This window comes from Protopterus annectens, chromosome 6.part0 (genome assembly GCF_019279795.1).
Source record: "Protopterus annectens isolate FY-2018-M chromosome 6.part0, PAN1.0, whole genome shotgun sequence".
Lineage (NCBI taxonomy): Eukaryota > Metazoa > Chordata > Ceratodontiformes > Protopteridae > Protopterus > Protopterus annectens.
The window spans coordinates 1782467194-1782483903 of record NC_056737.1 but is presented as its reverse complement, the minus strand read 5'-3'; the positions used below and the strand labels follow the sequence as shown (position 1 = coordinate 1782483903).

General features: G+C 37.5%; 1 protein-coding gene across 2 annotated transcripts in view; it reads left to right on the top strand.

Moving 5' to 3' along the window:
- CALCRL (calcitonin receptor like receptor) overlaps positions 1-16710 on the top strand; it is a 932649-nt gene that overhangs the window by 814937 nt on the left and 101002 nt on the right. For both annotated transcript variants that reach the window (XM_044075151.1, XM_044075152.1), the window contains one exon: positions 6211-6337. In XM_044075151.1, coding sequence (XP_043931086.1) covers positions 6211-6337 — 127 coding nt within the window. The remainder of the gene's footprint in view (positions 1-6210; positions 6338-16710) is intronic.

Sequence of the window (16710 nt, the reverse complement as noted above, 5' to 3'; positions counted from 1 at the left end):
TATATATATATATATATATATATATATATATATATATATATATATATATATATATATATATGTCACCTTCATTTGACTGAAACTCATTTAACTGAAACTCATTTGACTGACAACTAGTACTTGCAGTGCACAGTAAGGCAAATAACAGGAATATGTCCTCTTCCCCAATGTAGTGTGACACTGGAGTTAGAGTATATAGTTAAGGGGGGTGTGGGGGGCAAAGCCCCCCACCTAGTTTGATTTTAAAGAACAATATAAGACATAAAGTACAGAATTTAAACCAATCTAATGCTATTCACATGTATAGATAGATATAGCTATATAATATATAGCAATATAGAACCATAGGATCATAGGAGGTTACTAGGCTAATGGTCCAGGGGGTCTTGCAAGCCTAGCTAAGAGTTTATCCCTAAAAAGAAACCTCAGTCAGTACTTGTCACCCGTGTCAATGAGGGACACAGGTGAAACCCCAGGACTATCTAGACTACACTATGTCTGCTACATTTAAGTCCTTGCCACCTACAATATAAAAAGCTATTTTAAAGGAGTGCTCCTGTACATTAAGTACTTTATGAACAGAAGGTCTTTGAGTCATAATGATTTTGTGAAATGACTACAAAAATGTACTGATTTACATACAGTAAGAATCTTTGAACATTCTTTCATGTATCTGTCTAAAAATGGAAATCACATGTAGGGCTTTCAAATCAGTATTACACATCAGATTAATCTTTCAGAATTGGGCACTCCTCTGCTATGTTTACATACAATGCTAAATCTAGGGAAAAAACACCATAAATTTATTACAACAAAGATTTTCTTAGTTCACACTTGTTTTAAATGGTAGCTACAAATAAGACAATAAGTATCTTGTCAAAAATTAATTGCTAGCAATTTCTGATACTAAGGGGGGGGGGGTGAAATGATTGATGATATTACTTTTGAACAGCCCTGATGTTCTTTGTGTTTCACTGTTGCAGTCATCACATTTGGGTTATCTGCCTGCAGGTAGCCCTCAGTCAGCCTGAATACCAGAGTCTTCGGATTTCTGCTTTCGGGTTTGAAGCTGAGGGTGCAGAATCTGGCCCACCTGCTGGGACAGCAGGGAAGGGGTCTGAGGCAGGTGCCATGATTGTAGCCATGTCATACTGATGGGTCTATATCAGAACATCGAAGTTTTAAAACTTCAAACGTTCTAATATCGACCCATTTTAATTGAATGCTAAAAATAGTGAAGCTGCAAAACACCAAATTATTTCCTAGGGAAAGAATTTGGTTGGCCGGTTCTGTGGCTTCGCTATTTTCAGCGCAGTGGTGGAGATTTATGGGTCGGATTCAGGTAAGTGTGCGATTGTGTGGTTGTTAGAATTAGGGCACGGGTTAGGTGAGTTAGGGTTAGGGCGCAGGTTAGGTGAATTAGGTTTAGGGGGTGGGCTAAGTGATATTCGATATTATGTGGTTTAGATTTTTTAGGTTCGATGAAATAGTGTTCGATAATGTGATATAAACACATACTGCACAAGAGGGGGTACCAGTGCTGGCGCAGCCAGTCTGGTGCAGTCAGTATTGTCCTTGGCTTGTCCTGTTTGATCATTAGTAGAACCTTTGAGAGGAGAGGCAGAGGGGGAAAGGCATAAACTGAAAGGCTTTCCCAGGTAAAGAACAGGGCATCCACCTTCCATGCTTGGCTGTGGGGAGTTCTTGTGCAGAATTTGTTCAATTGGTAGTTCTGAGGGGAGGCAAACAGGTCTACCTCTGGAGTCCCCCATTTGTTCCTCAAGAGGTTGAATATTTTGGGTTCTAGCTTCCATTCATGTGGGTTCATGAGATTTCTGCTTAAGTCGTCTGCCAGTGAATTTAGTATGCCTGGCAGGAATTGAGCTTGCAGGTGTACTTGGTAGCTCAAGGCTGTGTTCCACAGAGCCTTGGCTAGTCTGCAGAGAGGGTACAAGTGGGGTTCCCCCCCCCCTGCTTGTTTATGTGCCACAAAACTGTGGTGTTGTCTGTTTTTACTAATAGTTGTTCTAGAAAAATACATTTTTTGAAGGCTGTCAGAACATTCTGTACAGCTAACATTTCTTTTTGATTGATATGCAGGTGCATCTGTCTTGAGGTCCATTTGCCCTGAATGCACTGCCCTGCCATGTGAGTCCCCAATGCATAGTCTGATGCATCTGTTGTTAGGGTTTGGGCAGCAGGGGTTAGGGTGAAAGGGAGACCCTTGTTGTGGTAGCAGGCCTCTGTCCACCAAAGGAACTCTGTCTTCCAGGTTCTGAGAATGTTGACACCATAGGCTTTTTAGATACCACTGGAGTTTCCTCATATGCAGTCTTGCATATGGAATTAGTAAAATACAAGAGGCTTTGAACCCCAGGGCTTACAGTATTTTCCTTGCAGATAGCTGGGGTTTTGTGGCCAATAGTTTGAAGTAGGTTGTCAAATAAACTTTTTTCTCTGGAGATAGGAATGCCATCTGGGAAGTTGTGTTCAAGCTTGCTCCCAGGAATACAGTCTGTTGGCAGGGTACTGGGTGAGATTTCATTTTGTTGATGGTGTACCCCAGTGAGGATAGTAATTTCTTTACAAATGCCAGGTGTTGTAATAGCAAGTTCGGGCTTTCTGCCTGAATCAGACAATCGTCCAAGTATGGGTAAATTTGAATATTTCTCTGCCTGCAAAATGCAATGGCTGGAGCTAGACACTTTGTGAATACCCTGGGCGCAGTAGATAAGCCAAAAGGAAGTGCAGAGAACTGAAAGTGCATGGAGCCTGCCCTAAAGCGTAGGTATTTTCTGCAAGATTCCCTTATTGGGATGTGCAGGTAAGCTTCCTTTAGGTCTAGGGTTGCCAGCCAGGCATTCTTGGCTAGCATGGGAAGAAGCTGTTGCAGAGTTAGCATTTTGAATTTTGGAACTACCAGAAAGGTGTATAGAATAAAGAGGTCCAGGATAGGATGCCAGGAATTGTCTTTTCAGGGTACCAGAAAAAGTCTTGAATAAAAACCTTGTCCCCTTTTTTCTGCTGGGACAGGCTGAATAGCCCTGATTTTGAGAAGAGAGAGAACCTGCTGTTGGGTCACCGCCCATTGATTTGTGGGTAGGTCTGGCCAACCATTTGGTGTTGGTAGGGTGTGGAAGTGGAATCTGTATCCTTGGGAAACTATGTTCAAAGCCCATTTGTCCTGGGTAATGAGTTCCCAGTTTTTTGCATGCTGAGCAAGCTTTCCTCCTAAGGGAGCAGGTAGTAGATCAGGGCTTGGAAGGGTTAAGGTTAAGTCATTGTGCCATTTTTCCATAGGGGGTGGCTTACTACTCCCTGTTTTGGAAGTGGGAGCCCCCCACTGCTTAGGTCTGTACGTAACCTGAGACTGTAGCCTAGGTGGTCTGCTGTTCCTGGGTTTGGACTGAAAAGGCCTTGAAGGGACTGGAAAGGACCAGTTCTTTGAAGGCCAATGCCTACTGAATCTGGGAGGCTGTACTTGTAGGAAATCTCTAACAGTTTGCATAGATTTAGCTTTTTCCTGCATCCTTTTGAGGAATTCTTCTGCTTTGTTGCCAAAAAGGCGGTCTTGATTTAAGGGAGCATCCAGTAATTTAGCTTTTATGAAGACTTTGGGTCTGAAACTCGAAAACGAAAATTTCAGGAGTCGGCCAACCGGCACTAGCGAACTGCTTCTGCTTCAGGCACTGCACGGCAAGAAAAACTGATGTAATGGTGTCGGCTGCATGTTTTATACTCCTGATGACCTGACGTCAAGGAAGAAGTGACAGCATCCGACACAGAAATCCGAAGACGTTTGTATTCAGGCCGGCTGAGGGCTACCTGCAGGCAGATAACCCAAATGTGATGACTGCAACAGTGCATACACTCAAACATCTACATTTATGGTAAGTGTACACAACTGTACTTTCTATTTCACTGATAACAATTAAACATTTTCTACAGTTTATGTTTTAGCCGATGCAGGACTGGCTGGAAGAAATAAAAACAGTTTTACGTATTTCTTATGAAAAAGCAATTCCATTTATCCCAGCTGAATACAGCTTTTTGTATATTTCACTGTAATACAAAAAAATGAACAAGCAGAGGAATCTGTCTAGTTCCAACCTTACCATCATAAGTGTTGAGGAAAAAATGAAAAAAACAGAAATTTTTTTTTTTTTTTACTGAGGATCACTTATCTGTGATGAATAAAGGCTTGTTGCTTTGAAACACTATGTGGGTTTCATGATTTTTGGAAATTATTGTGACTGAGCTCATCGTTGAAGTTTTAAGACCACTAGTTTCTCTGTTTTTTACTTCACTGAAATACAACTACAGGCCTTGAACAAGACTTTTTCATAACTGACCAAGTGCGTAATATAACATGGCCTGACACTCTCCCCATGTGGATGGTCCTAAGTTGGGAGAAGAAGCCAGACACTTGGGGCTGATTGAAGAGGTTCTGCCCAAATGGGTGCTGTCAAATGGTCATATGCTGTGCTGACCAAAATAATTGCAAAATTTAAAAGAAAAGAAAAAAGCAGCTAATATCTGCAGCGCTTCAAACTGAGTTTAAGCAGTGTTGTGAACACAGGATGGCTAACTACAAGGGAAACGATTGCGTAGGCAGTGGTCAAGTTCTTATTCTTAGAGGAAGTCCATAGGCTTTATATTACTTATATGGAAGGAAGAGAAAAGCAGAATCACATTTTGGGGAGAAACTAGTGAGTATGCAGTGCAAGCACTACCAGAAAACAATTCACAGTCTTCACAAATTAACCTTGCTGTAAAACAGCTCTGGGAGAACATCAGATAAATGATCATTTGTTAGCAGAAAAGCCCTATTTACCTTGTACTGTGATAGTCTTTGAGCCAATGATGTCCATCTCCCACCTTGATCAAATGGTTAAGATGATCAATGATGTAGTTAAAGTTAATAACTCACCAAAAGAGGAATGGGATGATAAAATAAAATATAATAGAACCATTTCTGTGTAGTCATAGAAAACAGTGCTGTGCAGGTCATATTTAATAGCATTTTAATGCAAATTCCTCTCCACTGCTGAGTTGCTGTATGCTGCAAGGTTCCATCTTCATTTTTACTAATCTAGGTCCCGTAAATGCTAATGTCTCATTACACAGGAATTTGCATGACTATGAATTTTAGAGCACTACAACCTGCATAAGTAATGAGTGCAGGCACTAAGAGGAGCACACATGGGCACTGCACCCAGAATCCAAGGACAAATGTACCAACACACACACACACACACACACACACACACACACACACACACACACACACACACACACACACACACACAGACACTTGCAGACTCACACACTGTCCCACTACTCTCTCTCACACACGTGCACACTCACACACACACACACACACACACACACACACACACACACACACACACACACACACACACACACACACACACACACACACACTTCCATTCACACACATTGTACAACTTGTCTGCATCTACTGTTCTTGTAGTTCTTGTAGAAGGCATAGTTATGTGCCACAAGAATGCAGTGTGCATCTAATGTCTTTGGCACCCTTGGATTTGTGTAGTTCAGGCATCTATTAGTCCCAAAAATAGCAAAAACTGAAATTAGACAGCATGAAGTGGTCATTTTTACAGATAACTCCTGCCAACCACCATAGCTGTATGTCATACTCTTTCCCTTGCTACATAGAGGGTACAGTGGGGATTTTTAGGCTGTAAGTAAGGTTTATAAGTCTACATGGTTTTATGAAATATGCAATACAGCTTACACTTATTTTGCATACTTTACAAAGGGCTACAAATACCAGTTGTAATCTCATAATCTACTCATATGAAATGGTTATTCTCATATCAGAACTAACTACACAAGAAGCCTTGTGATTTTTCTTTTTGTTAATTTCAGTTATTTTATTTTTGATAACCTAAAACATGGTTTTCATTTGAATTATTAGTCATTCCTTTTTCATAGTCTGATAGATACATATTGCTGTATATATATATATATATATATATATATATATATATATATGTGTGTGTGTGTGTGTGTATGTGTATATATATATATATATATATATATATATATATATATATATATATATATATATATATATATATATAGATATGTGTCTTAGATTTTAATAAATAATAATAATGCAGCTCCTTCATGTATTGATTGATTCTATTTTCTGTTTTCTTTCTCTAGAAGTCTAAACTGCCAGCGGATAAAACTACACAAAAACCTATTTTTCTCTTTTATTTTCAACTCTGTAATCACAGTAATCTGGCTGACTTCAGTGGCTCCAAATAGGAGTCTTGTGGCAATGAATCCCGTGAGTACATAGTATCTATTTTAAAACAAATAGCACTTTGTTATTGCATATTTTTATCAATGAAATTGACATGCACGTGTAATCCACTCACACAATAAACTTTCAAATCAGACATGTAAAAATGAATGCCTAGGACCATCATCATCTTTGTTTGCACATTAACAGAAATGGTGCCTTCATTCTTCATCAAAATGTGCACCCTCATTAAATGGTTTATTCCTCAAACTCACGTCAACAAGATTTGACAGTATTTATACTTTGAAATATAACTCATATATGCTCATTTTCAGTTTGCAATCTCTAAAGAAGTTACACACACAATAGTGAAATCTAAGTATTTGTTCATAACTTTTTCCTTTTTTTCTTCCTGCGTCTGGTCTACACTGAATGCAATTCACTTAACTTTTCCAAAAACAGATCAAAAGGAACTACAGGAAAGAAACTGTTTTGATTTTTTCTAACCATCATCAGCACTGTTTCATGCATAGTCATTTATTTATACTATATTAATTTATCAGAACGCAGACACTAAAACATTTTAATAAAGAGGGTAACCGCCATTTTCTTTTTTACCCTTATTAGTCCTTCTCCTCAAAGGCACCAGACAAAAGAACATCCTCCTGCATTATTCACTTCTTCTATGTCATGAAGCTGTGCGAATGCATCTTACTTATTTCCTGAATGCATTAACTATATATAAATCAGTCCAAACAATGCATATTTAACATAATGGCAATTACACCTCATTTATATCAATACTTGATTTTTGCTGCACCCATACTTGGTATTACTGTCCAGCACGTAGACACAGCTGTGGCTATTTGGCTGTATGGCTGCCCATTGGTAACAGCAATGGACAGCAGAACTTTTTTACTTCTATCGATTTCCCTGTCTCATATTTATAATTTTGTTTATTTATTTGACATTTATTAACTGTATAATACCATAGTATTGGCTCCAACATGATATGCAAATTATTTTTTATAATAAGCTAACCTGAAACCTTGCTTTCACATCATACAAATTACTATAGACAGATTGTTTGCTCAAGCAAATTAAACTAAATATTATACTAATAACTTTTGAATAGATGCAGGTTGTGTGGTGTAGAGGGATAAAGCTTTTACTGCACCCCAACTAGTATATGTTCAACTAGGAACATGGATCTGGAGGAAATGTGTGGGGACGATGGCAGCAAGCAGCTGATGTCAGCTTGCCCATCCTAGGGAGGAAAAGACTATCCAGGCTCACTGCATAGTATTCACCCAAGTCTATTCCCCTGCTACAGTCATGGCAGGGATCAGTTTATGAAAGTCCCCCCCCCCGCTGATTGTCATGACTGTGACATAGGGTATACTAGCATGCTATACTAATGTTGGGATCCAGTGCAATGAGTGATCCCATTGCTTAAAGCACTGCAACAGCAATGCAGATGTTCAAAACTACTTGTGGTTGTGGTAGCACATTAGCATGCATGACAAAGGTGACAGAAGAATAACACATGGGCAATGAAAAAAATGTGGATTTTTAAACGTGCTTACACATTTCCCACTGATGTTGTTACTAAGTTATGTAATGTTAAGCAATGCATTAGCATAAGGGAAAGCTGCTTCCATCTCCTAGTATTAAGTCATTAATGCTTCCCTCTCCTGATATTAACTCACTGCTGCTTCCCTCTCCTGATATTAACTCATTAATGCTTCCATCTCCTCATATTAATTCATTAATGCTTGCTAGCATTAAGTGTCATAATCTTAACTATTAACAGGGGAGATCACAACTGCCTTGAGCTGAGATTCATAAAGTAAATTAGATGTGAGAAAATCTTTTCTTGAACTGAACAAAAAATAATTTGTTTTTACCTTTCTTGTAGAGTGGAAGTCATTTCCTCACACTTATTGAGCTTAATTGTGACACCGAACACCATAACTTCAGTACTAAGCTTATGTTACATTGAAACAAAAGTACTGTGTATGGTCTGCCTTTCAAACACAAGCTAGCCAATCACTATACAATTAGCATTGTCACTGTTAATGAGTTAAGATAACTGTTGATATACAATTCTGTACTGTAAGGGGAAGGACCCAGTTCATATATAGTTGTCTATTACATTATGAATCGCATGTGGTGGGGAGGAGTCATTTGCATATGTACTGCATCCTTGGAGCACTGAGGCGACACACTAGGGTAAGATTGCAAACAGCATCTTACCTCATGATGGACCTGTCTATGAATGCAAAAGGACATCGATATGTAGTTATAATGCACAACTGCCCTACTCTTGGGGGTAGTATTTATGAATACCAGATTTTATCTATAAGCTCTTCCAATTTATAGTTAGCCTTTAGGATTCCAATTGGGAGTGTCACTAAATGTATCTCTACAACATCACTGAGATCAATAATTATACCCTAAATTTCTTTAAAAGAATGTCTCCATTGCCCCTTCTACCATCCAATTGATTTATGGTTTCTAGATTTCCACAACTCTGGGTCCAATTACATTTTTTTTAGTACCACTACTACTTTCAGAACATATGCCAAGTCAGCCACAACTAAATTAATATTTTATAAAGTTCTCTGATCAGAATTACCTGCTTACAGCTGGTTATATTAAAACTCTTTATGGAAGCAACCAGAAGAGACAGCTTTCTTTCTGAAGTACGACAAGACCTTCCCAGCATACCTATCAAACTCTTGGCGCAAGAAATCAGGACAATGTCTAAAGCAACAGGGGAGAAAGGCCTACAAATAGTGACCCATTTTAAGTATTGCTCTTCTAAATTTAGAAAGTTGCTAGAATAGCATATTTTAGGTAAGCATGCATTTTCTGAAGGATATAAATTCTGAAACTCAAATGTGTGTCATTGTTTACTGACTTCAATCTTCAGTGACTTCTCAGTGACTTCAATTCACAGTGATTTGCCAGACAACCACAAATTTTATGAGGCCCAAACAAACAATATGAAGCAAAAAACTAGAAATTCTGTGAAAATCTGGACAGTTGAGAGGTACGCTCCCCGATAATTATTCCTTTGACCATTAAAGCAGCAGCATAACCAAAGTGCATTGTTCAAATGTATCAATTTCAGCAATGCTTTTCTTATCCAAATGTGGTACAAAACTGTTTAAGATAGTGTAGTTAACCACACATGCTCATTTAGGTATTAAAGTTTTTTTTGTTTTGGGGAGGGTGGTAATATTGAAGCTAATAACTTTTCCACTCATTTTTAAATTATATTTTCAGTCTTTTTGAATCTCCAACAGTCTTCTGCATGTCTTGAATGAATTTAACATTTTATTATGATCTATCATTTTCTAACAGTTTGTCAAAAACAGCTGCAACATACAGAAACATGTTAAAAATCTGTTGCTTGGGCTTTTAGGTAGTATCCAGACCTTATTCAGCAGTCAAATAAAACTAAAGTGAAGTGATAATAGTATATAATCTAAACTGTATTTCCATAACAAAAGAAGTATGGGTTGTCTGTGTGACCTTTTTACCCCTTTGGATGTTTATATAATTGTCATAAATAGCTATAGATTACTTATATTTTCCACATTTTGCAATCCTGCTGCTGTCATTCTTCCGTTGCCGACTGCTGATAATTATAACCCTGAAAACTTTATAAATAAAAAGAATACAATCTATTTTCAGTCTTCTGGTCCTAAATGATGTATGTTTACTTTTCTCCTTCTCAGGGGCCACAAAAAAGAATATATATATTTTTATTTTACCTTCAATGAGACCTATGACTTGTCTAACCTTTAACTTGCCCCATCCTTAACATCTTTCTTCAAAAATGCCCTCCAAATAGATCACTCAGTTCTGTAGAGATGAATTTGCTTATAATACAGAAGTCCAATAACTCCATTGGTGATTCACTAGAATCTGTTTCACTAAAGTCCTGAGCTTGGATGGTGCAGTGGTGCAGCGGTTAATGTTGTTGCTTCACAGCAAGAGGTTCTCCGGTTTGATCCTCTGTCTTAGTCGGACTTTCCCGGTCAACAAATGTTAAATAAATATTATAAATAAACTCCAATATCATGTCTGACAAGAAGCATAATTTAAAATTCAAAATGAAACAATGCCTACCTAACTCCTGGATATGTCCCTGCAACCATCATTATTAAGACACCCAACCGTATTCCTCATCTTCTTTCATCTATCTTAATATAAAATTCCTCTGTAGGGTACTCTCATAAACATTATTCTGTTTTATTGTATATACCAATGTTTTGTAAACAGTGCCTGTCATTTACTTACTTTCACGAACAACTTTTCATTTACATACACTACTCATAACTATATTTCACCTTATACATATCTTGTCTTACTTTAGTATCTGCTTCTTATAATAGCTAATTTCCTTTCCTATTACACTTAACATTCTTGTGTTTTATTCTTCCTTCTTTTTACCTTTTCATGCTTAATGCATAATTTATGTTCTAAAGTCAGTCATACTCTAAAGTATCTAGTGAATGTTGTTCTTGTTTTTGGTTTTGTAACTGTTAAACCTTTGAAAGACTGTAAAACAACTGTATAATTTATGTACTCTGTTTAAACTCTGTAATGTTCATTGTTTCCTTTTTGTGAATCACAAAAGTAGTTTAGGCTCCCTGCACATCTGCTGCAAAACGAATATGTGTCTAGTTGGACTGTCACAGTAAAAAATGTGAAATAAATAAGTAAATAATTTAAATTTTTTTCTCAGTCTATAGTTTCGGAACATCTGTCAGTACCTTTTCATTTCAAAAATGAAGATGGTTAAAATGGCTGATCTAACATTATTTTCCCATGTTAATACAGCTGTCTTAATCACTACCAATAAGGGAAATCAAACAAACTAAACATGAAGTGAGACAAGATGGCACCAAATTGTCTCACAATGCAGTCAGTAAAAGCCAAGAATAACAATTACAAGAACATTGTATCTTTATTTAGACTCTTTCCGTGTATCACCAGTTTAAGCATAGCCTAAACGGAAAAGGGGATTGTCAGTAATGTTTTGTGTCATCATAAGGACAAAGCAAAGAAAAACATTAAGACAATGTGCTGTCTAAAATGTCATTAGATAAGCAAGTTCCATGAATGGCAATGAGAAACAGCAAAACACAGGAAAAATGTACCCTTACTAGTAATAAGCTACTGCAACATCACAGGAAGCACTTGCAAGTCTGCAGGGAGGTATTTGGTCTAGTTCACCTTAATGATGGACTGCCAGATATAGAATTGTCTTAAGACACTGAAAGTTAAGTCATAAGTGCCAGGTGGGTCTGTATTTTCCCCTTATTTTGACTACTTATTATGACATTGATGCGTCACATACTAGCAACTACTGTGTTTTAAAACAAACCTTACCACAGTTTTTAAAGGCGATGTAAGTGCAGCTGAAAATTGTGGTAGTATATCTGTGAAAGCTGTCTTCAGAAAAGGAGATAATTTACTGGCGAAAACATAAACCTGCTTGAATGATGAATCACTATTCTATGTACTTTCAAACTCATTCAAGTTATACCAGACTCAAAGACATGCATTCAGACCTTATACATAATAGTGTGGTTAGGCCTACACACAGGCACAGTACAAAATGTTGCCATTAGAAAAATAGAAGATATAATGCGTTTGCCACCTATAGTATTTAAAAAAAACATATAAATAAAACAGGTAATGTTTTTTGTGGGTCTGTATTCTAAAAAATGTAAAGGAAAACTCCAGCAAAGCTAGAACCTCCACTGAGTGACCTCCCAAACCTCTTGTATCAGAGGCACATGGGATATATGCAAATGATCCTTATGAACATCAGGTGTTTCAGCTAATTTGCGATTCTGAATACCCATGACTTCTTTCGTTGTTTTAATGGACAATTTCAGGCCAATAAAGCCAAACCCCACTAGCTGTGGATATGCATATTTTGGCCTTGTTATGACCTCATCAACACAGCACAAGCAGAGTGTTTGACTTAGCATTAGAAACACTGTCTTACTGAGTCATAGGGGACTCTGTTTAGTTCTGACTCAGGCCAAAGATAAAATGAAAGAGACGTGACATAACATTAAGATACTAAAGCGCAATGGAAGCCCCCACCAGTCATGGCAGTGGGTCTGTATTATTACATTGAAGAATCAGATCATCAAATGGCATTTTATCAGAAATGCTATTTGTTGAACTTCCTTCCCGCTAATTATATATCCCAAGTCCGAGATTGCACTATAGTGGTGAAAGGGCAAATTTCCAAATCCACACTGTAATGCAATCTCAGTCAGAATGGTTTGACAATACATCTCAAGCTGGAAACATCAAAAATCTGGACAAAGGCCCATGAAAAGTAGATATAACCAGCCAAAAATCAGGAAGCTGATTAACATAAAATTTGCATATAGAATCATGTATCCCCATCCACTCCAATGAAATTGTGAGATACAAACATGAAGATTGAAGTCACTAAATAATAATACATAATGGTAGACATTTGAATTTCAGAATTCATATCCCTCAGAAAATACATAAAAATGCAAAAACCTGTTATTTTAGCAACTATCTTAGTTTACAAGAGCAATATTAAAAATTTGTCCCTATTTTTGGGCCTTTGTCCCACTATTATTTTTGGCTTTGCTGGATTTCTTGCTCTAATGGATTGAGAGGTATAGCAAAAGTTAGGGATCCCAGTCAGATCGCTATCATGTCTATAAGCCCATCTAATTGAGGGTATTGTAGTGTAGTGGTTTGTCTGTTTTGGCAGGTATCCTTCTTCTAGTAGAAGGTCATCCAAATAAGGACGTTTGTAGTTTACAAAATCTCTACAGAAAGAAAAGACTCTGGACTTCTGGTTACTTTAGAAAGTTTTTTTTACTATTCCTTATAGTGGAAAAAGTTAAGAACATCCAGTATAATATTGCAGTAGAAATGGGGGGCATGTAGGGGGAGTAATCATTGCAGGTTTTGTTTACTGGTTATCTAAGAATAACAATGATGAATTACAATGTAAAACAATCTATAAAGTACCGCCCTTTAGTGATGTTTGTGGTGACGTCTTTTCTGTTAACGAAAGGGCAACAAATTACCTCCTAATTGTGGAAGCCAGGCAATCTGTATGATAACAATAAAAAGCGTAGACCATAGTTTTACTTTTCCAGTGTAAATCCTAATCAGCCAAAGCATTCCATGGTCACACATCGTCGGAGTAAAAATTCCCAGGATACATAGCTCTATTTTTATATATACAGAACATGGAGTTAGCAGCAGGTTTTACCCAACTGCTTCACCAGCTCTGCCCAAAAAAGACAAAATGTATGTATAGTAAACTGTTCTTTCTAAGAAAATGAATATAGAATTCTGTCTTTTTTTACTACGGTAAAAACTGAGGTTTTCCATCTGAGTTTGGCTAATAGTCTGTGCCGGATACAATTGATTATCAAGGGAGTACTTATTAAACCAGTAGTGGGTGCCATACCTCTCCACTGTATCGAATTCCTTGGTATTTACCAGTTTTGAGGGCAAAATAATAGGGTGCCATGAATTTCCAAGTGGCCTCTTCAATTCCCGATTTTTTTAATTTACAATTTTATGTTATGGCCGATGTCATCACACATCACTAGTGTATTCCAAAGTTCTGAGTAACATGATTTGCAAACCACTTTATTCTTCCATTTAGTCCCATGCTGTGTTCTAATGCCATGTGGTTACCATTTCTGCAGATACACGTGTGGGCTTCTTTGCAGTCTGTTGGGCAAAAGTGGGCCTGTGATAAGCATGCAGATCAGATTGTGAGTTGAAGGGGTTTTAAGTGGAATAAGGAAAATAATGTCCCTAGCAGAGTCCTGAAAGAACTGTCTTTGTTTTTTCATCATATTTTAGGATCATTTCCCCTGTTGCTAAGTGAGCTAGGTGGTCTCATGGAATACATGTACTAGGAGGGTAAATTATGAGTGATTGGCATACTGCATTAAAAGACTTGGAAACCCTTGACAGAAGCAGAGGACAGCATTACAAAACTCAAAAGATAGGGAGTTATATTTCTATATAAACAGAATGTGGAGTTAGTAGCACATTAGTACAATGGCTTCATCAAAGCTGTCTAAATAAAGGAGATAAAAATGTATGTGTGTTGTACTGTCTTCTCAAGAGGAACTAGCATATGATTCTTTTGACTTAGGGGAAGACGACATAGAATTTTGGGCTGACAAGACTTTCATTTCCAATCAGGTACAACCTTGGAATTCGATGGCTAATGAGGAATGATACTTTTAAATTAGAACTATGAAATACAAGCTTTTTATAGATCACCCTCTGTGATGAAAAAACAACTTTTTAATCTGCTAATCCTTTAATGTATAACCCGTCCCAACCAATGAACTCCCACCAGTAGTTTAAAGACTAAGAAGTATAATAATCCTACCCTACCCTACCCTTGGACATGCATTAAAGATTCAGTGAAGGTTTCCATCTCCTCTTAGCTAAGGTTTAAATTAATAGGATGTGCCTTTGTCTTAAACACCAGAAGCACTTACATGCAGCAACTTAACAAACATTAATTATAGACTTCTTTTCAAGTAAATACATTTTTTCTTAATTTTTTTTGTTTTATTTTATTTTTGTCTTTCAACGAAACTTAATTTTTTTACCCCAACCACTTAGGATTTTAAGATTAATTCTTCCAATGCCACCATCAGTAATTCCCAGCCAAATTAATAGTCACAAACCCTCCCATAAGCCAGCAAACCTCTCAACCACTTAACTTGAGAAATCTGGACAAAGCTAAAAATATTGGGGGGACAAAAGCCTCAAAATAGGGACAGATTTTAAATATTGCTGTTATTAACTTACGAAGTTGATAGAAAAACAGGCATTGTATTAACATGCATTTTCTGAAAGATATAAAGTCTGAAACTTAAAAATGTCTGTCATTATTTAATGACTTCAATTCTCACTGATGTGCCAGAAAACCACAAATTCTTATAAGGAAAATACCAAAACCATGAGGCAAAAATCTGGACCTTCTTGGAAAATCAGGAGAATTTAGAAGTCTGATGCCTGTGGATGTGTGTGTGCCTATGTGTGTGTGTGTCTCTGCACCTGTGTGCAAGCACATATACTGTGATGGTTTGGTGCCCAAATAAGGATGTATTTTTGTGTCTTCTAGAGAAGGTAATCAAAGAATAAATTACTTTAAAATACTTTTGTTGCATGTTCTTTTGGAACATGTTATTTTTCAGATTCTGTTATTAAGTTGTTTGTCTATTGTTTTTATGCCTTTTAGGCATAAATCAGAACATAATCAGTGTCATTTCAACTGTTATTTAAGCTTTCCTTTGCAATAGTAGTACTAGCAGATGTATCTGTCCTCCTATGGTCTGTTTTATGGAATATTCTTTTCCTGAAAAGTATTTCTTATCTTTTAACATCTTTCTTCACTTCTTATTAACTAGTTGCTAAAATAAATATAGACCCCTCCTCTAAAAGACACGTGGCTCAGTTGTCAGTAAGGAGAGATATGTCCATTGAGATGAAAGCTTTATCTTTGCCTAGAAATCTAGCTCCTGAAAGATCAGTGTATCCAAGCCTGAGTGCTGACTTACTGAGTTACTGAGTCAGTAAGGCATTATGTGATATGAGTACCGTGAGCTGGCCTGAAGCCATGTGGTTCTTTTGTTAGCAGGTGATTCAATAGAATGGCATACACCATACGCTTCAGCAAATTGCTTTTGGCTTGCAAGCCTGAAAATAGCTTTAGTGGGGCCAGATGCAAATAGTAACACAATACACACCTTCCTTAGGTTTTGGAAGACTTGATTAAAGAGCTTCCGTTTTGCTTTTGAAATAGCAGAGCTGAGTGCTGACATAGTATGTTTTGCTATTATTAGTCACTGGGGAATTCCATGCTGCTTGCAGAAATTACTGTTTCTGTGAAATGTGACAAAGGTGCTATTTTTGATCAGTGTGGTAGGCTGTGGAGAACAATGCGCTCTCAGGTAATATAGGGACCATTTTGGTTGATTAAGCAGTTTCTATTAAAATAGTTATTTCTAGTTCCTGATTTGTGTTTCTTTTTTTACTAAGTGCTTATTGCCCCCATGGCTGCCAATCACTGTGCCTTCCACAATAGACACTGACCTCATTCATTGCACCCTATTGGGTATCCCCTAATATGCAGGCAAGACCTGTCTAGGGGGATGTCATCCAGGCAGCCACAAGGGTTCTTTGTGCCTCCAGCTGCATCCTTCTTATTCATGTGCTTGCTGTGAGGGGCAGTCCTGTTGTCCTCTCAGGTAGGTCATTTTCAGTTCCCTCCAAACCCAGAGTCCTACTGGATCTATGCAATCTTATTCCATGGTACAAAATGTTCATAGACATCCATGTCCCCCCCAGTCAGC